This window comes from Phocoena phocoena, chromosome 3, assembly GCF_963924675.1.
Source record: "Phocoena phocoena chromosome 3, mPhoPho1.1, whole genome shotgun sequence".
In the NCBI taxonomy this organism is placed as follows: domain Eukaryota; kingdom Metazoa; phylum Chordata; class Mammalia; order Artiodactyla; family Phocoenidae; genus Phocoena; species Phocoena phocoena.
Window position 1 is genome coordinate 166,372,344 of NC_089221.1, and position 23,003 is coordinate 166,395,346.

Genomic DNA, 23,003 nt, shown 5'->3' on the forward strand with positions numbered 1-23,003 from the left:
AACTTTGCTCACCTCTAAATCACCAGCCAGCAATTAGACCAATGCCTGGAACACAGAAGGCCCTCAAGATGTATGTTAAATATATCAACAAAGGACCTGGAGGACCACATGCCATGTAAATAAGATTGCCAGTTTCACCTTTTTTCTCGCTATGTGACCTCAGGCAAGTGGCTTCCCCTCTCTGGGCCTTAGCTTTCAACTATGAACTTGGGATGGTCATGCTTGCTGCCTTGTAGGACTAGTGTCAAGAGCTAATGAGGGCTTCCCTGGTGGCGCAGCGGTTAAGAATCTGCGTGCCAATGCAGGGGACACGGGTTTGATCCCTGGCCCGGGAAGATCACACATGCTGCAGAGCAACTAAGTCCATGCATCACAACTACTGAGCCTGCGCTCTAGAGCCTGTGTGCCACAACTACTGAAGCCTGCACACCTAGAGCCCGTGCTCTGCAACAAGAGAAGCCACGACAATGAGAAGGCCACGCATTGCAACAAAGAGTAGCCCCCGCTCGCTGCAACTAGAGAAAGCCCGCGCACAGCAACGAAGACCCAACACAGCCAAAAATAAAAACAAATAAATAATTTTTTTAAAAAAAGAGCTAATGAGGTCGTATCTGTCAAATGCTTAGCAGAGAGATATGCAAACAACTGCTCAATAAACATTTGATATTATTGTTAATCTGGTGTTTGCCAACGTGTTTCTGCTTGACAGGTATACTTGAGATGGGTCTGCCACATTGTGAGAGGCAGTTAGATTTCTTTCCCATGGGATTTCCTAAGACCCTGTGCATTGCAGCCCTCCTGACTGGTCAGTTTCACACTATTTTAGTGATATTTGCTTTTTATAACAGTTTTTAAAATTAAATATTCATTATAATTGTAAATCTTCCTTTTTTTTTTTTTTTTTTGATATTGCCATAGGCAGTGAAATGTTTCCCTCCTCTGTCCATCAGCCACCACTGTCACCTCCCCAGGAGACAACTAATGTTATCTGGTTTCCTCTTTTGGCTTCCAGAGACATTTTATCCAGATACAAGGAAATCTGTGCACATGTTACATTTCCCCATCTTTTGCAAAAATAATAGTGTGTGCTGCTATATAGAGCTCTAGCCTGTATCTTTTCTATTTTTTTCCCACATAATAGGCCTTGGAGGCAAACAGTGTTTTCTCTTTCTATTTTATGGTTGTGTTGTAGCTCATCATTCAAATGTCATCGGCATTTGTTCATGTAATCATTTCTAATCCTTTGCCATACCCTGGGCTGCTGCAGTAAGCAAGCATGTGTGCACATGGTTTCACCCACGTTCAAGGGTATCTGTAGGACAAATTCCCAATGGGAATAGCTGCACGATCTAACCTGGTAATTTGGAAAGTCATTGCCACTAGAATATATTTTGATAGGTGATAGGGCAAGTCTCTCCTCATTCTTTTCTCAAAATTATCTTGGCTTGTTCTTGGGCAGCTACTTTTTTTATTTTTTGCAATTCTTTTTTATAAAAAATTATTTTCCGGGACTTCCCTGGTGACACAGTGGTTAAGACTCCACGCTCCCAGTGCAGGGGGCCCAGGTTCGATCCCTGTTTGGGGAACTAGATCCCACCCGCATGCCACAACTGAGAGTTTGCATGACACAACTAAGGAGCCAGCGAGCCGCAACTAAGGAGCCCTCCTGCTGCAACTGAGACCCAGTGCAACTAAATAAATAAATAAATATTTTAAAAAAATTATTTTCCGTTATGGTTTATCACAGGATGTTGAATGTAGTTCCCTGTGCTATGCAGTAGGACCTTGTTGTTCTCTCTGTTTTATTCGCTTTCTTTTTTTTTTGTCATACCCAGTTACATGGAGATTTTTTTGCCCGTTTGGAAGTCTGGTATCTTCTGCCAGAGTTCAGTAGATGTTCTGTGAGAATCCTTGCACATGTCAATTTTTTTTTTTTTTTTGGCCGTGCGGCATGTGGGATCCTAGTTCCCCGACCAGGGATGGAACCCATGCCCCCTGCAGTGGAAGCACGGAGTCTTAACCACTGGACCACACGGGAAGTCCCTGTAGATGCTTTTTTGTTTTTTTGTTTTTTGCGGCACTCACTGTTGTGGCCTCTCCCGTTGCGGAGCACAGGCTCCGGAGGCACAGGCTCAGCGGCCATGGCTCACGGGCCCAGCCGCTCCTCGGCATGTGGGATCTTCCCAGAACGGGGCACAAACCCGCGTCCCCTGCATCGGCAGGCGGACTCTCAACTACTGCGCCACCAGGGAAGGCCCTTTGCCCATTTTTGAATTGGGTTTGTTGTTGAGTTGTAGGAATTCTTTATAATCTGGATATTAATACCTTATCAGATATATTATTTACAAATACTTTTGATTTGGGTTTTAGTTGCTCTCTGGGAACCATGTGCGAAACGGATTTTTGGGAGGTGGGGCAGGCGAGGAGAGACCTCATTGGGGAGGGTACTCCAGGTGAGAGAGGAGGGGGTGTGGCCTTAGGGATGGGGAGAGTGGATGAATGCTGAGTGCCATCAAGATCTTCAACAAGGTCCCTCTCTGGAGCTCAGGTCAGAGGCACAGGAGGCAGGTCAGAGGCCTGAGAGATGGAACTGATGGAGGTGGGAGTCCCCACCTGACCCCTCTCCCCGCCCCGCCAAGTCCCTGCTGTTGGGATAAAGAGACCAGCTACCTGGAGAAGAAGGGCAAGGTGGGAGGCGGACAGGGGTAAGAGCCGGTTACAAGTAGCACCCTTGGCAGACGGTGGCTCAGGATTTAGCTGTCCCCCAAGCACTCTACCTCAGCACTGCACACAGGGAACGGGGGACCCCACCCACAAGATCTTCAAAGATAAGGGACCCTATAAAAGCCACCCAGGCAGCCAACACAGAGCCTAGCACAAGTCCCCAATAAATGTGGGCTCTGCTCATTTTCATGGCTTCACTTATCTTAGGGGTCCCTCATTATCACCCCCCAAATCTCTTATTTGCCCCCCAGGAATGTTGGGATCTTGCGCTAACTGCGCGAAGCCCTGCCTAGAAGTCCACCCATTGTTGTTGCCTCCTTGAAATGTTGCCTTGAAATCCCACCCTATCCCTTCAAGGAAAGTGTCTGATTATCCCCCGTTAACTTCCTCTCTGGGAACAGAACACCCCTCCTTCACCTAAGTTCAACAGGAAGGAGGTGTCTCACCACCTCCACCCCCTCCCCCCTCCAGGCTTTCCTGTGCTAAAAACAAAGGAAGAAGACTGCATTAGCACTTCCTGTGGGTTCATCTGGGGGCCGGGGGTGAGGGGAGGGGCGGTGACTGAGGTCTACCCTACCTGAGACTCCCTGGAGACTGGCCAGCGCCCTCCACCTCCCTGGGCCCCCCACTCTGGAGCCCTGGGGCTGCGCAATATTCCCCTGCCCCTCCCTAGGCCTGGGCAAGGTGTAGCCCCTGGACTTCTGCATTCTTAACTGCGGTGGCTGTGCTTCCTTCCCCTGGGTGACCCGCCTGCTCTCCAGTGCCCAGCGCCTCATTAAGGCAACTTCCTCCTACAGGCTGGCCACCATGATGCCCTCAGGGCCGCTGCGCAGGGCCTGCTGGACTTCGTTCATCTCTCTGCTTCTAGTCTGCTGTCTGCTGCCCCCAGGTGAGGCCCGGCAAGCTGGGGAGGGCTGGAGTTGTGGGATTGGTGGCGGAGGGGAAGGAGAACAGAGCGCCTCACACCCTACTGCCCGGGCTGTGCCAATAACACTTCTTAAACTCAGATCGGCCAGGGGGCTCCCCAGTGTCCTCGGGAGAAAGTGGTGGCCTCTTAACACAGCCTTCAGGGCTCCCGGAGAGACACAGTCCCTGCATTTGACTTGTTCTTCTCCCTCTGCACAACACACGCACACACACCCACACACTTAAACACACACACACACACACAAGCACGCATGCATGCACGCATTCCCTCCCTGGTTCCTCTGGACCCTCAACCTCTGCGTATGCTCTTCAGTCTGCCAGGTTCACTCTTCCCTTTCACTTGGCTAACGCCTCCTTGACACTTTAAAACTGACCATAGTGGTCCCCTCCTCCAGGAAGCCTTCCCTGACTCACTTCCTCCTAGAGGCTTGATCAGGGCTTCCCCTGGCCTCCCTCCCAGCTCTCCTTGGTTCCTGATCCATCATCTGTCTTCCTCACTAAACTGAAGCACCATGAGGGCAGAGACCATCATATCTCGGCAAGAGGAAGTTTTGAATGGTGGAGCCTGCAAATGGGTGGGTTGGGGGGCACTGGAACCCCCAGGAGAGCTTCCTTCTGTTCCCCCAGGTACCCAAGGGCAGGAGTTCCAGCTGCGAGTGGAGCCGCAGAACCCAGTGGTGCCTGCCGGAGGGTCCCTCTTGGTAAACTGCAGTACAGATTGCCCCAGCGCTGAACTCATCTCCCTGGAGACGTCCCTACTCAAGGAGTCGGTGGGCAGTGGCCTGGGCTGGGCAGCCTTCCAACTCAGCAACGTGACTGGTGACATCCAGCTCCTCTGCTCTGGCTTCTGCAATGGCTCCCAGATGATAGGCTTCTCTAACATCACAGTGTACCGTGAGTGGCTGTGCCTGGAGGTGGAGCTGGCTTCGGGCAGCAGTGGGGCTAGGTAACCAATGGTGCAGGGGAGTGGGGCGGGCATGAGGGCCCTGAGTTTGCAGGAATAGACCTGGGCTCTGACCCAGAGCTTGCACCTGAATGTGTGTGTGTAGGTGTGTGTGACAGAGACAGAGACAGAGAGATGCATCTCGACCACATGCCAGGGCAGCAGTTGTGAATTAATTTATTTGGGTCCCAATAAGCATTTTAAATATATCTGAGGAATTCCCTGGCGGTCCAGTGGTTAAGATTCCATGCTTTCACTGCCAAGGGCCTGAATTCAATCCCCGGTCAGGGAACTAAGATCCCACAAGCCATGCAGTGTGGCCAAAAAAAAACAACAACAAAACAATAGACTAGAAAGTAGCAGAGTACATCAGTCATGGTGCTTACTGTTTTGTGAAGCCATAGAAAAGTGTAGTGTACATGTGTAACTGTGTGTATGCTCCTCCTGTGTGCACCAGTGTCTGTATTCGTGTTTGTGTACCTATGTGTGTGTCTGTGAGCTTCTGTATCTGTCATTATCTCTGTGAGACCGTGTGAGCGTACTTGTGTGTCTGTATATGTGTCTGTCTGTATGTTTGTGTGTGCCTGTGTGTATGTGTCTCTGGATTTGTGTATATCTCTATGTGTGAATGTCTATATATGTCTGTATGTCGGTATCTGTGCCTGTGTATCTGTGTATCTCTGTGTGTGAGCAAGTGTGGATGTCTGTGTCAGTACGTGTCTGTATATGTCTTTGTGCGTATTTCTGTTGTAACATGTACATCTGCGTGTGTGTATGTTTGCCTACGTGTGTATCTGGGTGTCCCCATCTGTGCGACCGTGAGATGCTTCTGTCCAGTGCTGTGCGAGAGCCTGTTGGTCCTGGCTCATGAGAGTCCATGGTGCTCGTCTCTTCCCAGCTCACCGAGTGGCTGATTTCAAGCTACTCAATGTGTCACACTGAGTAGCTTGAAATCAGCCAAAGTACTTACACCACAGAAATTGGCAAATGCTCCATGTTGGGGCTCCCCCATCTCACCCCAGAGAGCCCAAGCATAATCAGCATTGGCCAGCATACCACTGTCCCTTAACCAGAGGTTAAGATGGGGGCCTCCTTGTTAAATATTCTAAAATTACAGTTAGATGTTGAATATTTTCCATAGCAGCCAGTCCGTAGGCCTGCGGGTGACAGCTTGAGATCCAGGCTTGAGAGATGCTCCCCCAAAGGAGGCCCAGGGTTTGGTATGTGTGCCTGTGAGGGCCGCTGCAGCTGCAGCTGGGAGAGGACCCAGCCTGGGGCTGTTGAGTCCCCAAGGACTGTGCAGAGCACCCTCAGAGGCTGCCCTAGGCCTTGAGCAGCTGGGACTGATTGGGGAGGGCTAGACCAAGCTCTGGGAAAGGCCAAGACCAGAGTCCAGGCCAGAAGCTGGGAGGAGGGGTCAGGGGAGTTTCTAGACCTGATATCAAGGAGGCAGGTGGACACACAGGTCTAGAGTTTGGGAAAAACCCCGTCTAACCCTGGCTCTGCCCTTTCCTGGCTGTGCGTCCTTGGGCAGATCACCTCATCCTCACCTCTCTAGGCCTCAGTTTCTCTATCCATAAAAGGGAAGAATAATAGAAGAGATTTCACTCGGTTGCTGTGTGAATGAAGGTGGATGACATCTGGAGAGTCTAAGGAAAACTCAAAATAAACAGGAAATTTTATGATTACTATTAACATCATAAGTGGCCATAAACTTTAGTCCCCTTCCTTCCTTCCCCTCCCCCCTTAATGGTGAGGTCCTTGGGAACAGAAAATCTGAGTTTTATTTCAGTGCCTGGCAAGGCGTCCGACAAGACAGGAAATAATCATCACGGTGCTAATGGTAACAGCAAACACTTATACTAGCACATTTCTAAGCCCTGGAGGTTTATTAACTCAAAGTTCACAGCTCTGCACTGGGCCACCCTTGACTCCTCGCCACTCCCTAGTGTGGAGGCTGCCAGGCTGGCTGCTAAGTTCTACTCTCCCCTTCATATACCCCCCACGCAGGGTTCCCGGAACGCGTGGAGCTGGCCCCCCTGCCCCTCTGGCAGCCCGTGGGCGAGAACCTCACCCTGCGCTGCATGGTGTCCAGTGGGGCCCCCCGGGACCACCTCACCGTGGTGCTGCTTCGTGAGGAGGAGGAGCTGGGCCGTCAGCCAGCGGGAGACGGGGAGCCTGCCGAGGTCACGGTCACGGTGCTGGCGAGCAGAGATGACCATGGCGCCGGTTTCTCTTGCCGCACGGAGCTGGACCTGCGGTCCCAAGGGCTGGGACTGTTCCAGAACAGCTCGGCCCCCAGGAAGCTCCGAACCTTTGGTGAGGGAAGGGACTGCAGACGGTGGGTGATGAGCGGAGCCAGAGTAAGGGTGCCCTGGCGGCGGGATTCCTGAAAAGGGGGTGCCCTGGACCTCAAGGGCTTTTGGGAAAACATGCCTTTAGCCACGGGTAGCCTCATATGGGAGGCTCGCAGCCATAGGACCTTTGGAGAAGGCTGTGAGTGTGTGTCCTGGGAAGGGGGTGACCCAGGCCGCAAGGTATCCTGGGAAAGAAGGACCCTGGTTTGTGGGGATGAGTGTCATGGGAAAAGGGGCCTCCACGGCTGTGAGACCTCCTCCCGCTCACTCCCACCCTTCTTTCAAGCCATGCCCACGACCCCCCCGCGCCTCGTTGTCCCCCGGTTCTCGGAGGTGGAAACGTCGTGGCCCGTTGACTGCACCCTGGATGGGCTGTTCCCAGCATCGGAGGCCCAGGTGCAACTGGCGCTGGGGGACCAGATGCTGAATGCCACAGTCGTGAGCCACGGTGACACACTCACGGCCACAGCCACAGCGAAAGCAGAGCAGGAGAGCACTCAGGAGATTGTCTGCAACGTGACCTTGGGGGGCGAGAGCCGCGAGACCCGGGAGAACGTGAAGGCCTATAGTAAGAGGGGGCGGAGCCAAAACAGCTCAGGAGGCAAGGGGCGGGGCCTCCATAGCTCAAGGGGGCGTGGCATTGGGCGGAGACTAAAACGGAGAGGAGCGGGACCTAAGTGACCCGAGAAGAAGAGCCTGAGCGCCCCAAACTAGGCGGGGACTGCAGAGTAGATGAAGGCGTAGCGGGGATACTCCGAGGGGAAGGAGGCGGGTGGGGGCGGGGCTTGACCTAAGGGAGGTGTGTGGTCATCAAACTCCTGGGCAATGCTCCGCCTTTAGGCTTCCAGGGTCCCAACCTGACCCTGAGAGAACCTAACGCCACCGAGGGGACCACAGTAACTGTGACTTGCGCGGCCGGACCCCGAGTCCGGGTCACGCTGGACGGAGTTCCAGCCGCGGCACCGGGACAGCCTGCCCACCTTCAGCTAAACGCCACTGCGAAGGACGACAGGCGCACCTTCTTCTGCAATGCCACCCTCGAGGTGCATGGGGTGATCTTGCACCGTAACAGGAGCGTCCAGTTGCGTGTCCTGTGTGCGCAGGTCATTCTGACCTTTAATCCCTTGCTTCCTTGATTTGGGAGGACTTGTCTCTCCCTTGTCCCATTGTGCCTCGGGTGTATCTAATCATTTGGTGGTCCCACAGACGGCCCCAAGATTGACCGAGCTAAATGTCCCCAGCGCTTGACGTGGAAAGACAGGACTATGCATATCCTGCAGTGCCAGGCCCGGGGCAACCCGAACCCCAAACTACAGTGTCTGCAGGAAGGCTCCATGTTCAAGGTGCCCGTCGGCATCCCATTCCTTGTCAGGTTAAACTATAGTGGCACCTACTATTGCCAAGCGGCAAGCTCACGGGGCACGGACGTTCTGACAGTGATGATGGACGTTCAGGGTGAGCCTAGGCGGGGCGTATTTATTCTAGACGGGCAAGCTTAGGAGGGGCCGAGACGCGTGTATTTATTCCTCGCTTTTCTGCACAGGTCGGAACCCCATCGCCATCACCATTGTCCTGGGGGTGTTAACGATCTTGGGCCTGGTGATCCTCGCTGCGGCCTCAGTGTACGTCTTTGGGGTGCAGAAGCGGCGTGACATCTACCATGTGAGGCAAAGCAGCACCCGGTTGCCCCTCGCGCCTTAACAGCCCGACGAGGCTGCGGCAGTGGAGTTATCCTGAGCATCAGAGTGCCATGATACTGGGCAAAGTGCCGTGATACTGGGCAAAGACGACGGAAGTTTGGCTGCATCCCCGAATTCCGCACTAATAAAGGCTTTAAAATCCGCACACCGTGGCTGGCCATCCCACTGCTCCGCGCGTCCTTTGAGTGACACCTTGATAGCGGAAAAGGGCGGAGCCTGTAGCGCCCAGACGCGGCGTGAACTCTGAGAGGCGGGCGGGGCCTTATCCAATGGGCTGAGGGGTCGGAAAGGAGGCGGGGATTCTCTCGGCCAATCGGCGGACGCGCCCTCGTTGCCGCTCTATGCCGCTCCGCCTCGGCTCGCTGGTCCCAGAAGGCGCCGGGTTTCCCAAGATGGCGGCCGACGTGTCCGTTACTCACCGGCCCCCGCTGAGCCCGGAGGCTGGGGCCGAGGTTGAAGCTGGTCATGTCGCGGAGCGCCGGGCGCCCGAAGAAGAACTGCCGCCGCTAGATCCAGAGGAGATCCGGAAACGCCTGGAACACACCGAGCGCCAGTTCCGTAACCGCCGCAAGATACTGATCCGGGGCCTCCCGGGGGACGTGACCAACCAGGTGTGGGGGGGGTGGGGTGCCCTGTGGGAGCGTGGCGGGAAATACCACCGTGCGCGTGCGCGGGGGGAACCGGGCGACACCAACGCTCTGGCGGGGGGGCGTAGGCTGAGTCCAAGCGCGGGATCCACGCGGGGTCGGGAGAGACCAAGAGCGGGATGTGGGGGGTCGGAGATGGAGGGTGAAACCAACTTGATTGAGGGGACGTTGTTAGGGGCGACCACAGGCTTGGACGAAACCAAGTGATTGAAGGGGGCGGGGAATGGAAGGGGGCGGGCAGCTTTGGCCACGTTGGGGGATTGTGAATGGGCAGCCAGATTGGGACTGTGGAAACCGGGACGCTAGTTTCTTCCTGCTCTACCATGGAGTGGTGGGACCTCATATCCATAAGTTTCATGGTTGACGAGACTATGCCTTTTCCTAGCAAGCGTTTATTAACTCCTTTTAGAGGTAGATCCGGAAGTTATAGCAGCTTCTGGGGTCTTTTTTCCCCAAAAGCCTCGGGATTAATTTGGAAAAATGGAGTCTCCTCCTGTCCCCATGCCACAGACCTGCAGAAAAGGGGGCGGGGTGTTGTTCCACGTAGCCCCCACTTGGATGATCTGGCCAAGGGTGCTCTTCTGTTGGGGCCAAATGGGGCAGGACTTCCCAGTGTTCTTTGAACCCAGGAAGATTGCATCTGGTCTGCCCTGCCCATCAGCGATGGAATGGGTTCTTTGTTCCTGCTGTGGAGAATCTCTGGTCTCTGGCCCACCAACACACCTGCCATTGGCTCTCTCTGCCCATGGGTGGTCACATGGCTGGTGGGGCCCTAGGAGTGTTGGGAGGAGTGTGACTTGGGGACAGACCTGGGGCAGGCGCCCCTAAGCATAGTCTGGTTTGTTTCTAGAGTCAGCCATCCTCCTAGTGCCCACCATCTCTCAGCTGGGAACACGCTGTCTCTCCTGCAGGGTGCACAGTGTGTCTGGCACAAGCAGGCCCCAGAGCCTCGCCTCCATAGCTGGCTTGCAAGAAGGCAGCCCTGCCAGTAGGAGGGAATGGGGAGGCACGTGAAGCCACACAATGTGGGCTTATTAAGTACACAGGGTCCCCAGTCACGTACCCATGGGTGGCATTCCCACTGCTGCCCTGACCAACTGCATGACCTGTGACAATTTTCTTCACCTTTCTGAGCCTCAGTTTCCACATGTACAAAGTGGATTTGTTAATACTTGATTTGCAAGGTTGTTGGAAAGAGTCAGTCTTGAAAGCTGAGGTTCAGATGGGTTAAACAACTTCCCTGTGGGTGTACGCAGAGCTGGGACTTGAACTCAGACACACCTGACTCTCTAATAAGAGTGTGTTTTGTTGGTGAAAAACATGGGATCTGCAGCTAACCTCTGAATCCCAGCTCTGCCAGGTATGGCCTCAATGGCCTTGGGCAAGTAGATGCTCTGAGACTCAGTTTCCTCCTTTGTAAAATGGGGATGCTAATTGACCTGCCCTCATAGCTGGTCCACGTGAAGGTGGCACTGGGTTGCTCCCTTCAGCCTTCGGTGATTCCCTGTCCTTTGGCTTCTGTCTCCACAGGAGGTGCACGACCTGCTCGGCGACTATGAGCTCAAGTATTGCTTTGTGGACAAATACAAAGGGACAGGTTTGTGGGACTGTGGGGTGGGCTAGGGGCAGGGGATGACAGCCCCTGAAGCTGGGAGAATCTTGGCCCAGTGTCTCATGAACTTCAGGCCCAACATTCAGCAGTGATGGAGGGGATGTGGACCAGAAGGAAGCCAAGAGAATGGAGGGGCACCAGTTGTTTTGGAGGACTTGCAGGAGAAGACCAGACAGGCGTGGGTGACTGGCCGGCCGGGGGGATGGCTTGGGAATGGGTACCCAGTGCCCAGGTATCTGCTGGGTAGCCTGGAAGAGGAAAATCAAGGATGCCCCACGATGGGCGCCCAAGATGAGGGACAGATTGGGGCAACGGTCTGTCCTGCGCTGGACCTAAGTTACATCTCTGCCGAAATGGCAGCCTCCCTCTGGCCTCTCTGCCTCCACGATTTTACTCCCCTGCTTGCCTTCCCCCAGACCGCCAGCTCTGATCTGACTGCAAATCTGATCATACCTGGTCCTAACCCTGATCATTCTTCTCTCTTCTCAAAACCTGTCTGAGGCTCCTCCTGATACCACCTTGCCAGGATGTGCCTCAGCCTCGTCGTCTCCTCAGGTGCCTAAGGTTCCAGGCTGTTCCCTCTGCCACTGTTCCTAGCTGTCTCCTCTTCCATCCAGCTGGCGTCAGGCAGCTCCTCACAATGCCCTGAGCGCACCCCCCCCCCCCCCGCCCCATCATAGCACTGACCACCCTAGGCTGTCGCTGCCAGCCCACTCACCTGCCTCCTGCACGTGGCGGTCAGTTCTATGAGAGCGGGGACAGGTCTTGTTAGCCTTAGCCCACTACATGGGAGGCTCTCTGTGGGTGTCTGCGCCCACAAGGCATTGGGCCAGGTGTTAAACCAGCCAGGGCCTTTGCCTGTGAACTATAGCGTGGTTGAGAAGGAACTGAGGACTGGTGAGCCCTCGAGACCTAGCTGGTGGGCTGGAGTAGTGCTTAAGATCTTGGGCCCTGGAGGCAAATGGACCCGGGTTCTAGTCCTAGTCTGTCCTCACTCTATGGCCATAAGCAAGTGATTTACCCTCCTCAGCTTTGTTTTTCTCACCAGCAAATTGGACATGACCTGTTGGAGTTGGCCGTGAAGCCAAACGTATTAAAACACCTGAAAAACTGTGGGTGCCTGGGAGCCGGCCTGCCTGGGTTCAAGTCCAGGCACTTGGGCAGGGCACTGCTCTGGGCCCATTTCATTGCTGGAAAATTAGTGTTTGTGAGGAGTAAGTTATTCCCGTTTGACAGACGAGGAAATAGACCTCAAAGCCACTCAGGGGCTAGAGTTGAAACCCAGGCTCCAGTGACCACATGCTTAACCACTACCCTGTGTGTCACCCGAGTTACACATGTAGTTCTTAGGATGGGGCCAGGCTCCCAGTAGGTGAGCGTCACCGTGGGTTGCAAGGAGGTGCTGGCTATTGTTGCTCAAGGCTGGCGACTGTTCCATTCAGCTGGTGCCTGCGATGTCCTGGCTGTTCGGTGTTCTGAGGTCACATGTGGTTTGGAGGGAGGTCGGTGCGGGTGACCATGGGGTGGAGGGGCAGGCCCTCGGGGGCCCCACTGACCCACACTCCCTCCCACTGCAGCTTTCGTGACCCTACTGAATGGGGAGCAGGCCGAGGCCGCCATCAGCGCCTTCCACCAGAGCCGCCTGCGGGAGCGCGAGCTGTCGGTGCAGCTGCAGCCCACGGACGCCCTGCTGTGCGTGGCCAACCTGCCCCCCAGCCTCACGCAGCAGCAGTTCGAGGAGCTGGTGCGGCCCTTTGGCAGCCTGGAGCGCTGCTTCCTGGTCTACAGCGAGCGCACCGGCCACTCCAAGGGCTATGGCTTCGCCGAGTACATGAAGAAGGACTCGGCCGCCCGCGCCAAGTCGGACCTGCTGGGCAAGCCGCTGGGCCCACGCACCCTCTACGTGCACTGGACAGACGCCGGGCAGCTGACGCCCTCCCTGCTCCACTCCCGCTGCCTCTGTGTCGACCGCCTACCGCCCGGCTTCAGTGATGTGGATGCCTTGCGCCGGGCGCTCTCGGCCGTCCACACACCCACCTTCTGCCAGGTGAGCCCTGTGCCCAGTGCGGGGATCTCGGGGAGCAGATGCGAAGCCCAGAGCACCTCAGAGGGGCTCTTTGAGTCACCTGCTCTCTCCAGTCTCCTGGGTTCCATTTCAGTAAGGCAGCAGCGATGCCACTTTGAAGGGGCTTCTTGTTAGAAAGGCCACATGGTGCAGTGCGTGACAGCCCACCGAGGAGCCAGGTGGCTGGGCTTCAGATCCCCGCACACCCTCTGGCGACTTGCTTAACCTCCCCACTGTAAAATGTAGGCGAGGCTACCTTTGTTAAAAAAAAAAAAAAAAAATGGCTGTGAGGCCTGCTCACCCTGTGTTCACATCCACTTCTGCGCTCACGCCTCCTGGGTCCCAGGCCCCGGGCCCATCATCAAGGAGGCTACTCTGGAGGAGCCCACAGTCCATTTAAGCCTTGAGGTCAGGAAGTTGGACGTGGCCAGATCCCAGCCCTGCTCTGTGGCAAGTCACTCACTCTCTGAGTCTTGGTTTCCCTCCTCTATAAGAAGGGCTTCAATACTCATGCATTGGTTTAGCAAAACAAGCCCTGGTTCATTCTGGTCTCACTTTTTGGGCCCTTCTGTGAGGGTGTCTAGCCCCGTGACAGGCGCGGTGGGGCGAGAATAGGCCAGACCCAGCTCTCGGAGAGCTTCCAGGTGGTCGTGCCCACAGACCCCCAGGGTGGACATTCCTTCAGCACTCACTGGGCTTACCTGCAACCCCTCCATCCTGTAACAGCCTGGAGAGGCAGGTGTCATCCGCTTCTTCAGGTGGGGACACTGAGGCATGGAGAGGTCAGTTGACATGCCCCAGGACATATAGCCAGGGTGTGGCAGAGCCAGCATTGGAACCCCAGGCCACCTTGGAGGAGGCTGGTACTGGGCTCAGACCCCAGCTCTGTGGCCTTGGGTGTTGGTGCTGGGGAATTGGCGTTGGTAGGAGCCCCTCTCTTTGCTCACTGCTGCCTCTGCCGTGCACTTACTGTGTGCCAGGCCCTGGATGGGACTCAGGACACAGATGACATATACATATAGCTTAGCAGCCACCTCTTCTCGTGTGGAGATTGTAGGTCTGTGGCCAACTACAGGTTCTCTCTCTGGGCCTTGCTTTCCCCATCTCAAAATGGGTCTGGCCGTGCTCTGTGACTAGGTTATTGCAAACGGCTACTCACGCATTCCTCCACTTAGGCATTCACCAGATGTCTGTTGAGCACCTGCTGAGTCCCAGGCCTTGAGGAGACCGCCTCTGAGGAGCCCAGTCATGCTGGGCATCCTGGTTGAATGGAGGTTGGGCTTGGGAGTCAGGCAGGTTGAGGTGTGAGCCTCGGCCCCCCTATTTAGGAACCTTGTGGCCTTGATTGCTCTTTGACCCGTCTCTATTTGTCTGATGAGACGAGCGTGACTGTGAGAAGAAGCACATCCAGGCCTTGGTCCCGGGCCTGGCCAGAGGTGAAGGTGAAGTGCTCTCTAGAGGTGGGCTGAAGGCCCGAGCCTGCTCTGCCTGGGCACTCAGAGTGGGCGCTGGGCCCACGCCCACAGCCTCCCTGCCCCTGCTGAGCACACTGTTGAATCCCCACTGCTACCCTGCCAGGTGGGTCTAGTGGCTGGGCCCATCTTACAGATGAGGAAACTGAGGGCCATGGACGGGCACGTGCAGTGGCTTACGCGGGCTGGCCTGCCAGTAAGCGGTGGGCTGGGAGCCAAGATCAGGCAGCTGACCCTGGGGCCCCCGCTCTCAACTGGGTGCCCCCGCCTCCCACAATGGGAGTTTGCTGCCCATGTGTGGAGTGTTTTATTTTTGACATAATCAAGAGGAGATCGTGAAGGAAAGCCCACAGCAACCCAGTCCAGTTCACTTTGCCAGTTATCCACAGGCCAATTGACGTATCTTTTTTTATATGTATATATAATTTTTATTTATGTATTTACTGCCGTGCGGCATGTGGGATCCTAGTTCCCTGACCAGGGATCGAATCCATGCCCCCTGGAGAGGAAGCACAGAGCCACGACTGCTGGACCACAGGGAAGTCTCTGTGTATCTTAATTGCTTCATTTTACTGCAGAGTTGCTTAAAAATGTTTGAATGCTATGGGTGTGTATAAAGCAGGTGTCCCAAGACCCTGGGGTGTTATAAAAAGCCTGTTCAACTTGATTCGTTTTTATGAATGGGCAGTCCAGGCCCATTTCGAAATTTAGCATGTCCACAAGGGCCCTGCAGTGAAGACTCCCTCCTGGCTCTGCAGGGTCTTTTCCTACAACCCCTTCTCAGAGCAGTTTGTGTGTGTCCTTCCAGTGAGATTTTATTATGCATTTCAAATGGATATGTATATATGTTCCTGCACTCCCCTTTTCTTGACTCAAATATTGCCATGCCTGCATTGGTTTGACTTTATCTTGGGCGTCTTTCCATGTTCAGAAATGAGAGCTTTCTCATTTCTCCTGTAGCTGCGCCATATTCCATTTTATGGACTCTGTGCTATGTCCTACTGGCGGGCAGTGCATTGCCCCAAACCACACTGCAGTCATCCGTGCGGCATTCTGGACCCAAGAGGAACAGCACTGGTTCTCAGGACAGCCATTGCCGTGCCAAGGTGCCCAGTCCTGTTGAGGGCTTCTGCCTGGCCTTGTCTGACCCCAGCTCCAGCTCTGTGGCCTGGGCAAGGGACTGCCCCTCTCTGAGCCTCAGTTACTTCACCTGCAAAGTGGGAGTGCTGAAACAGCGCCTGTGGCACCTGGCCCAAGGGCGTGCAGGGCCCAGCTGAGTGCTCTCACAGTATCTGCTCGCCCTGGGACAGCCCCGGCCCACAATTCCAGCGCCTACAACACCCTGAAAACCAAGAGTTTTGTTCCGAGTTGGGCAGGCTCACTGGGCAGCAAAGCCTGAGTTGAACTGACGTGGGGTCGTCTGTGGCCTTTGTCTTTGCATCTTGCTGCCGGGCTATTCACAAGCTTGATTTCCAGGGCGCCTCAGAACCCACTGCGGGTGACTGATACATAATACAGGGTGTGTGCGGCACCCTCCTTTCTCATCTCCCAAACAGCCTCAATCCTGGAACATATCTGGCCCCAGGGTCTGGAGAGGGGGCTGTGGGCCGGAAGTATCAAATGACTGCGTCAAGGGGGATGAAGGGGCCTCTCTGGCCTGCTCATGACCACATCCCTGTTCCCGCCACTCACTGGCTGTGTGACTCCACCCTCCAGCCCAGCACCACCAGCCTCAAACCCAAGCTTGGTGGCCACCGGCCTCACCACCAGGCTGTGTGCCCTTCCCAGCCCCACCTGCATCCTCGGCCTGAGGTCTGTGGCAGGGCTGCACTGCCGAGCCACCTGCTTCTTCTGCTGGCCCCTCCTCTTTGAGCCCTGCAGCATGTGCTCGGGAATCCCAGGCAAAGTCCCAAAGTGGCACTGGAGCAAGGCCTGGGGGAGTTGACCCATATGGAGTGGGTCGTGCCTCTGCCCTCCCACCAACAGTATGACCTTGGGCACGCTGACCTCTCTGAGCCTCAGTTGCCCCCTCTGAAAAATGGGCAGAATGTAGCATCCTGGGGCCATTCAGAAGATTCGATGAGCTAACACTGAAACCAGGCACAGGACAGTGCAGGGCCCCGAGTCCATCCTCTCTGGGGGTCACTGTCATCAGGATCCTCATCTGGTCACCATTGTCACTTCACATGATGGTGGTCACTGCCACCCAGGTGCTTATGACTGCCTCTGCCCCCACCCCCCAGCTGGCGTACGGCCAGGACGGGCAGCTGAAGGGCTTCGCCGTGCTGGAGTACGAGACGGCGGAGATGGCGGAAGAGGCACAGCAGCGGGCAGACGGCCTGGCCCTGGGGGGCAGCCACCTGCGCGTCTCCTTCTGCGCCCCTGGGCCCCCTGGCCGCAGCATGCTGGCTGCGCTCATTGCTGCCCAGGCCACGGTGAGCGTGTGCCAGAGGGAGGGTGCCCCAGAGGGTGGAGATGGGGGAGCCAGGGGACCAGGCGGGCACCCTCTGTGGCCAGGCAGGACCCTGAGCTGCTCCTCTGTTCCTTTCTGCAGGCCCTCAATCGGGGCAAAGGGCTCCTGCCCGAGCCCAGCATCCTGCAGCTGCTCAGCAACCTGGGGCCCTCCGCTTCCCTCCAGCTGCTGCTCAACCCCCTGCTCCACGGCGGCGCGGGTGGCAAGCAGGGTAAGGCAAGCAGGGGCCAAGTGCGCTCAGAACCGGGCACCTCCCGCAACCGTTCCCACCTGAGCTTCCAGTGACATGAGCCCATGCGCAGGGGCTGGGATGAGAGTGATGCTGCCCCGAGGGAGCTGGTGCCCTGAGCCCCTTGCAGGGGAGGCAGGGTGGTGGAGGGAGGGACCGTCCCCTCCTGGGGGACTCATCTCCCAGGCCCTTTTCTTTGGTTGTCGTTGCCCTCTGGCAGCTTCAGTTTCCTGCTCTCCACAGGCCTGGGGCTGTGTTTAATTGATGGGGGGGTTCCACCCGGGGCCCACCTCCCATTTTCTGGGTCTCCCCGTAGGCCTCCTGGGCGCACCCCCGGCCATGCCGCTGCTCAACGGGCCCGCCCTGTCCACAGCGCTGCTGCAGCTCGCCCTGCAGACCCAGAGTCAGAAGGTAACGGCCGGCCGTGGGCCACGGGCTCCCTCCTCACATCCCGCAGCCCCTCGTCATTCCGTTTCCAACACCACTTGTACCCACCAACGGGTGGTTCACCATCAGTGGGGCTGTGGACCATCAGACTGTGGCCCTGGGGCCCGTTATGGGGCCCGGCTTGTCGCAGGTGCTCAGGACTCAGGAAGTGATTCAGTCAAAGCTGAGGCTGCACAGGGGAGTAGAGGGGCCTCTCATCCCCACCCCCTCAACACACACACACACACACACACACACACTCACTCACTCTCACTGCCCTGTGTGGTTTGATTCACTGGGGCCAAGTCAGTGGTGCAGATGTGTCTGATGGTAACTGACAGAAGGTAAGGTTGTGTGTGGGCTTGGGCCGTGTGTGGCTAAGAGTGACTGAATCCACATGTGGCTGTCACACGCCATGTGCCTGAAGTCGACGTGGTGTTGTGCATGTTAAGACGCTGTGCTTCCGTGATAATCAGCAAGCGGGCTGGGTGTGAGATGGTGGGTGCCAAAGAAGGACTGTCACAGTGTAGATATTTCACAGGAATTGACAGTGTGGGCGACAGGCTCTGATCCGCTGCACATGGTCCGTGTTCCCTGGGTCTCCCCAGCACCTTGGGCAGGCCCTGGCATGCGGGAGGCCTCGGTCACCATCGGCTGGGTGGGTGATGGCCAGGCTATCACAGACATTGGGAGACACCCGGTGTGTCTGCCTGTGATTGGCTGTGGGCTGGAGTCTCGGTGTGCTGGGCATTGTGACCCACTGCCTTCGTCTCCAGCTGATTGTGCTCTGTCCCTAGAAACCCGGGATCCTGGGAGACTCTCCCCTAGGCACCCTCCAGTCCGGGGCCCAGCCGGCCAGCCCCCTCCTCGGGGAGCTGTCTGCAGGTAATGCAGACCCTGCTCCTTCCCGTCTCTGTGGGCCCCACCCCACTTCCCCTTCCTGGGCCCCTTTCCTCACTGGGCGTGGTAAATTCCCAGCTGTGCAGCTTTGGGCAAGTGACCTAACCCCTCTGGGTCTCAGTGTCCTCGCCTGTCAGTTGAGTGCGTGGGTGTGCACCTCCCTGGGGAGCCGTGAACATCTGGGAGTTGATGCACTTTGAGGGCCCTGCTCAGTGTCCAGCACATAGTTGCCCCCCGGCTGCTAGCCCTGGTCCAAGCGGAGGCTGTAGGGCCCTGGGAGGAGGTGGCCTGTGTGGTCGGGCTGCTGACACCCTCCTCCTTCTCTCTGTAGGAGGGGGCCTGCCCCCGGAGCTGCCACCCCGGCGAGGGAAGCCACCACCCCTGCTGCCGCCACTGCTTGGCCCCTCTGGGGGTGACCGGGAACCCATGGGCCTGGGTCCCCCAGCACCCCAACTCACTCCACCCCCTGCTCCTGTGGGGCTTCGAGGCACTGGTCTCAGAGGCCTGCAGAAGGACAGTGGGCCTTTGCCAACGCCCACTGGGGTAAGGCCCTGCCTGCACCCAGCACCATTCCAGCCCCCTGCCTTGCGAGGGCCCCCCTGCCAGGGGCCCTCGTGAACCCGGCCCTCCTGCCACAGGTCTCGCTGCTGGGGGAGCCTCCCAAGGACTTCCGGATCCCCCTGAATCCCTACCTGAACCTACACAGCCTGCTCCCAGCCAGCAATCTGGCGGGTAAGGAGGCCCGGGGCTGGGGAGGCGCTGGGAGAAGCCGCCGCCCAGCTGAGGGCCCCCTGCCTAACCCCCCAGCCCCTGGAGGTGGTGGCAGCAGCAAAGCTTTCCAGCTCAAGTCCCGCCTGCTCAGCCCCCTCACCAGCGCCCGCCTGCCCCCCGATCCAGGGCTGCCCGACAGCTATGGCTTCGACTACCCCTCAGTAAGTACCTGGCCGCCCTGGGGGCAGCCCTCCCAAAGGCCGGCTGCTGTGGCCCTTTGTCCCTTGGGAGCAAGTCACTCTCCAAACCGACATTTCTCTAGTACTGATTGTGACAGGCCAAGCGTTAGGGAGACAGCGGGGAATGTGCTGGACACAGTCCCTGCCCTTAAGTCTCTTGTCTGTCTCTGCACATCATCAAACCCTGCTTCCTGTCAGTCAGTTTTTCTCTCCCGAGAGGCCTGCAGCCACACTTCTGCTTCTCCTTAGAGACAGGGCTCAGCCTCTGCTCTGTCTCTCTGTCCTTCTCCCCCTCCTCCCCTCTGTGATTCATGTCTCTGTCCCTGGAGAGCTGCTCTTTCTATGATTCCGACTTCCTCTAGGCCCGACGTTGCAGGCTGGCCACCTGTGTTGTGTTTGGCCCACAGTGGGTTTTTTAAAACATAACCGAAATAAATGCCAGTGCCAACATAAAAAAATCACAGGAGTTCACACAACCTGGATGCCCTGCTTGCCTTGAGAACTCCAAAGCCCTGGCTACACTGGGGCCACACACTCTCACAGCCCTCTGGGGTCCAGGTACAGTCACCCCCCTGGGACTGGGTACCTATTCTGTCTCATTGCCCCACCCTGCTGGCTGAGTTTGCCCCCATACGCTAGAGTTTGCCCTCTCCTGGAGGGGGCTGACTTCCCCGGTGACAGCTGTGCCATGGAATTGAATCAAGGGTGAGGTTGGTTACAGACCCCAACCCAACGTGCTTCTCCCACTTTCATTCAGGATGTGGGACCTCGGCGGCTCTTCTCCCACCCGCGGGAGCCAACCCTCGGGCCTCATGGACTCAGCCGACACAAAGTAAGAGCTGCCCTGTCCACCCTACCTCCTGGGTGTATCAGTTAGCTTTTGCTGCATAACAAGCAATTCCACCACTTTGTGACTTAGAACAGCAAATATTTTATTATTTTCTCACCATTCTGTGGGGTGGTGGGTGGGCAGTTCTTTGCAGTCACCTGGCAGTTCAGCTGGGGCTCAGCAGCAGTCCGTGGTGGCTTCCTTCATATAACTGGCAGTCAGTAGGCTGGGGAAGAGCCTCGGCTATAGTGATTTATCTGCTCCACATGGAGCTCATCCTCCAGCAGGCCCCCCAGTGCTCATGCATGTGGTTCCCTGGAAGAGGGTTCCCCAGAGGAGGAAGGGAGGGCAGGCCCCTCTGCTGGCATTGTCACACCACTGTCGTATTGTCCAAAGCCCAGAGTTGTTTGGGGGACAGAAGGGGTGATACTGCAGTGATCTGTCTTACTCAGCCAGCTCCCTTTCTGCAGATGTCCCCCCCACCCAGTGGCTTTGGCGAGCGGGGTGGCGGAGGTGGCAGTGGGCCCCTCTCCCACTTCTATTCGGGCTCACCCACTTCCTACTTCACCAGCGGCCTGCAGGCTGGCCTCAAGCAGAGCCACCTTAACAAGGTGAGGAGCCTTCCTGACTGAGCACAGGTCCCCAGGGACAGCCAGGATGCACGGGGCCCTGTGACCTTCAGCGCCAAGGCCAGGGTGGTGGCAGGGGTCAGTTTTGCTCAGGGCCGAGCTGAAACAAGCCATTCTCCCTGAGCCTGTGTGTCTTGTACCCAGTATTGCCCAGGCTTCTTGGCCTCTTACTTCCTCCCCCGGCAGTCCAGGGTGTGGGTGGTATAGCCTCAATCCACAGATGAAGAAACTGAGGCCCAGAGAGATGAAGTAATCTGACCCCAGTCTCATAGCTAGTAAGTGGCAGCAGCAAGATTTGAACCTGAAACCCTTGCCTCTGCTCTGGGGGCTGCTTGCTTTCCCATCCCACATCTCTCCCATTTCTCCCAGGCGGTCGGCTCCTCCCCACTGGGCTCTGGAGAAGGGCTCCTGGGCCTCGGCCCTGGGCCCAATGGCCACAGCCACTTGCTGAAGGTACAGGCGAGGGGTGGGGACACTCGGCTGGGGAGTGGTGGCCCCTGGGTGGCCCCTGACCCGCCACCCCTTCCCCTCTGTCTCCAGACCCCACTGGGTGGCCAGAAACGCAGCTTCGCCCACCTGCTGCCCTCACCCGAGCCTAGCCCAGAAGGCAGCTATGTGGGCCAGCACTCCCAGGGCCTTGGAGGCCACTACGCAGATTCCTACCTGAAGCGCAAGAGGATTTTCTAAGGGGCCAGTGCTGGAGATGCTCAAGGGCCTGCACCAAATCGCTTTTGGGTTTTCTGGTGTTTTGTCTTGTGTTATTTTTCTTTTTTTTTTTTTTTTTTCTTTCGGTAATAGAAAAATTTCTGAAAGACTTTGCTGACCAACCAGCAGGAGCCCAAGGAATGTAGGGGCGTCTGGGAGCCACTCTGCACCTCTGGCCTGCTCCCAGTGTGGAAACCCTGCAGCCTTAAGAAGGAGAGGCCATGGCCTGCTCTCTCTCCCCACCCCTGTGTCCGCCTGTGTTCGTCTCTCTGGGAGTTCTCTCCTGCCTCGTCGCTCCTGTATTTTGGCCTTTCGAGTGCCTTGGAGGTTTCCCTGACCTCCCGTGAGGATCAGAGACTGTCCCCCTTTTTTAACTTTGACAGCTGACTTTGGTTTCCTTTTCTAATTTTTATTATTTTTTAAACAATCCAGGACGACCCCCAGCTCTGATTCCTTCAAGGCCCAGCGTGTCTGGGCCTCCATTCCACACTTTTCGGTTTGAGGTGGCTCAGCCCTTTTTTCTGTTTCCCACAACTGCTGCAGGCATGGCTGTCTCCTGCCCCTGCCTGCCCTCTCTGAGCTGTACTCCAGGTCCGGGTCCCCCGCCCCCTACCACAGCCCCCTCGCCTTCTGATGCCTTAAAAGCCAGGCTCCAGGCTCCAGGCCCCAGGCCCCGCTGGCCAGAGCCTCTCAGATGCTGAGCTCCGGAAGCTTGACTCAGGACCAAATGGCTCTGGCCTGGGGATTGGGCCCCTCTACCCACGGTCCCCCATCGTGGGGACAGTAGAAGGCCAAAGCCTTGGTCTTGGCAAACCAGTCCCACCAGCCCTCCTGCTCAGGCTTAGGTGCAGGGATGGGCTTTCTCTGCCAGCTTAAATTGGTCCCCCTGCTGTCCGTCTGTCAGGCATTGTGCATCTCACTGAGCCTCTGCTGTCTCCATGTTGCAGATGAGCTCTGCCTCTTCATCCCCAGGCCAGATCACCCGGAGCTGGCCTCCCTTTGGCCCACTGCTAGAAAATTCAACAACATGCCAATAAGCTCTGCCCCTGCCCACCAGCAGGACATGTCAGCCTGAGGTGACCCTGGGCCCTGGTCCTGGCCGGCTGGGCCACCAGCTTCCCTCCCCTGACTCTGGGGGTCCACATCCACTCCGGGCCGGGGGGGGTGTCCTCTCCCCAGTCTTCTCACACAGACCTTTGCTGAATTAAAGTTTGTAAGTAAATGGTTTTAAAGAAAGCAGACCTGGCTGGTTCTTGGGATAACAATGGGCCTGGTGGGAGGTCTGGGAAAGCCCTGCAGGTCTTGGTGCAGTCGAGCCTGCCCGGCTCCTCACTCTGGCAGCCTCCTCCTGGACTCACTTATGTCGTACGCCGCCACGCAAAAATGTCGGCGCTTATGTTCGGGCAATTACGGGC

At 56.7% G+C, this 23,003-nt stretch overlaps 2 protein-coding genes across 3 annotated transcripts; both read left to right on the forward strand.

Annotated features, from left to right (window-relative positions):
* The first annotated feature begins 3,528 nt into the window (after positions 1-3,528).
* On the forward strand, positions 3,529-8,652 carry ICAM3 (intercellular adhesion molecule 3). Its single transcript, XM_065873828.1, has 7 exons — positions 3,529-3,613; positions 4,279-4,545; positions 6,605-6,913; positions 7,238-7,519; positions 7,792-8,046; positions 8,158-8,406; positions 8,495-8,652. The coding sequence occupies exons 1-7, from the start codon at positions 3,532-3,534 to the stop codon at positions 8,650-8,652; spliced, it is 1,602 nt and encodes a 533-aa protein (XP_065729900.1). The 5' UTR covers positions 3,529-3,531.
* Positions 8,653-9,038: 386 nt separating this feature from the next.
* Positions 9,039-22,824, forward strand: RAVER1 (ribonucleoprotein, PTB binding 1). Of its 2 annotated transcripts, XM_065874197.1 has the most exons (14): positions 9,039-9,262; positions 10,829-10,895; positions 12,488-12,957; positions 16,691-16,882; positions 17,002-17,131; positions 17,466-17,560; positions 18,373-18,460; positions 18,807-19,018; positions 19,114-19,207; positions 19,283-19,407; positions 20,183-20,257; positions 20,725-20,865; positions 21,253-21,336; positions 21,424-22,824. In XM_065874197.1, the coding sequence occupies exons 1-14, from the start codon at positions 9,044-9,046 to the stop codon at positions 21,568-21,570; spliced, it is 2,139 nt and encodes a 712-aa protein (XP_065730269.1). In that variant the 5' UTR covers positions 9,039-9,043; the 3' UTR covers positions 21,571-22,824. The 2 variants fall into 2 exon arrangements, with proteins under 2 accessions (XP_065730269.1, XP_065730268.1); XM_065874196.1 differs by having other exon boundaries at positions 9,044-9,262; positions 19,114-19,407; positions 21,424-21,570.
* The last annotated feature ends 179 nt before the right edge of the window (positions 22,825-23,003 follow it).

Excerpts from the sequence above, each read along its gene's own strand:
- ICAM3 (XM_065873828.1), top strand. The coding sequence starts at position 3,532 with ATGATGCCCTCAGGGCCGCTGCGCAGGGCCTGCTGGACTTCGTTCATC. Across the intron at positions 3,614-4,278 it reads CTGCTGTCTGCTGCCCCCAG|GTACCCAAGGGCAGGAGTTC; the intron begins GTGAGGCCCGGC and ends CTGTTCCCCCAG. Across the intron at positions 7,520-7,791 it reads GGAGAACGTGAAGGCCTATA|GCTTCCAGGGTCCCAACCTG; the intron begins GTAAGAGGGGGC and ends CTCCGCCTTTAG.
- RAVER1 (XM_065874196.1), top strand. The coding sequence starts at position 9,044 with ATGGCGGCCGACGTGTCCGTTACTCACCGGCCCCCGCTGAGCCCGGAG. Across the intron at positions 18,461-18,806 it reads CCTCGGGGAGCTGTCTGCAG|GAGGGGGCCTGCCCCCGGAG; the intron begins GTAATGCAGACC and ends TTCTCTCTGTAG. Across the intron at positions 21,337-21,423 it reads GCCACAGCCACTTGCTGAAG|ACCCCACTGGGTGGCCAGAA; the intron begins GTACAGGCGAGG and ends CTCTGTCTCCAG.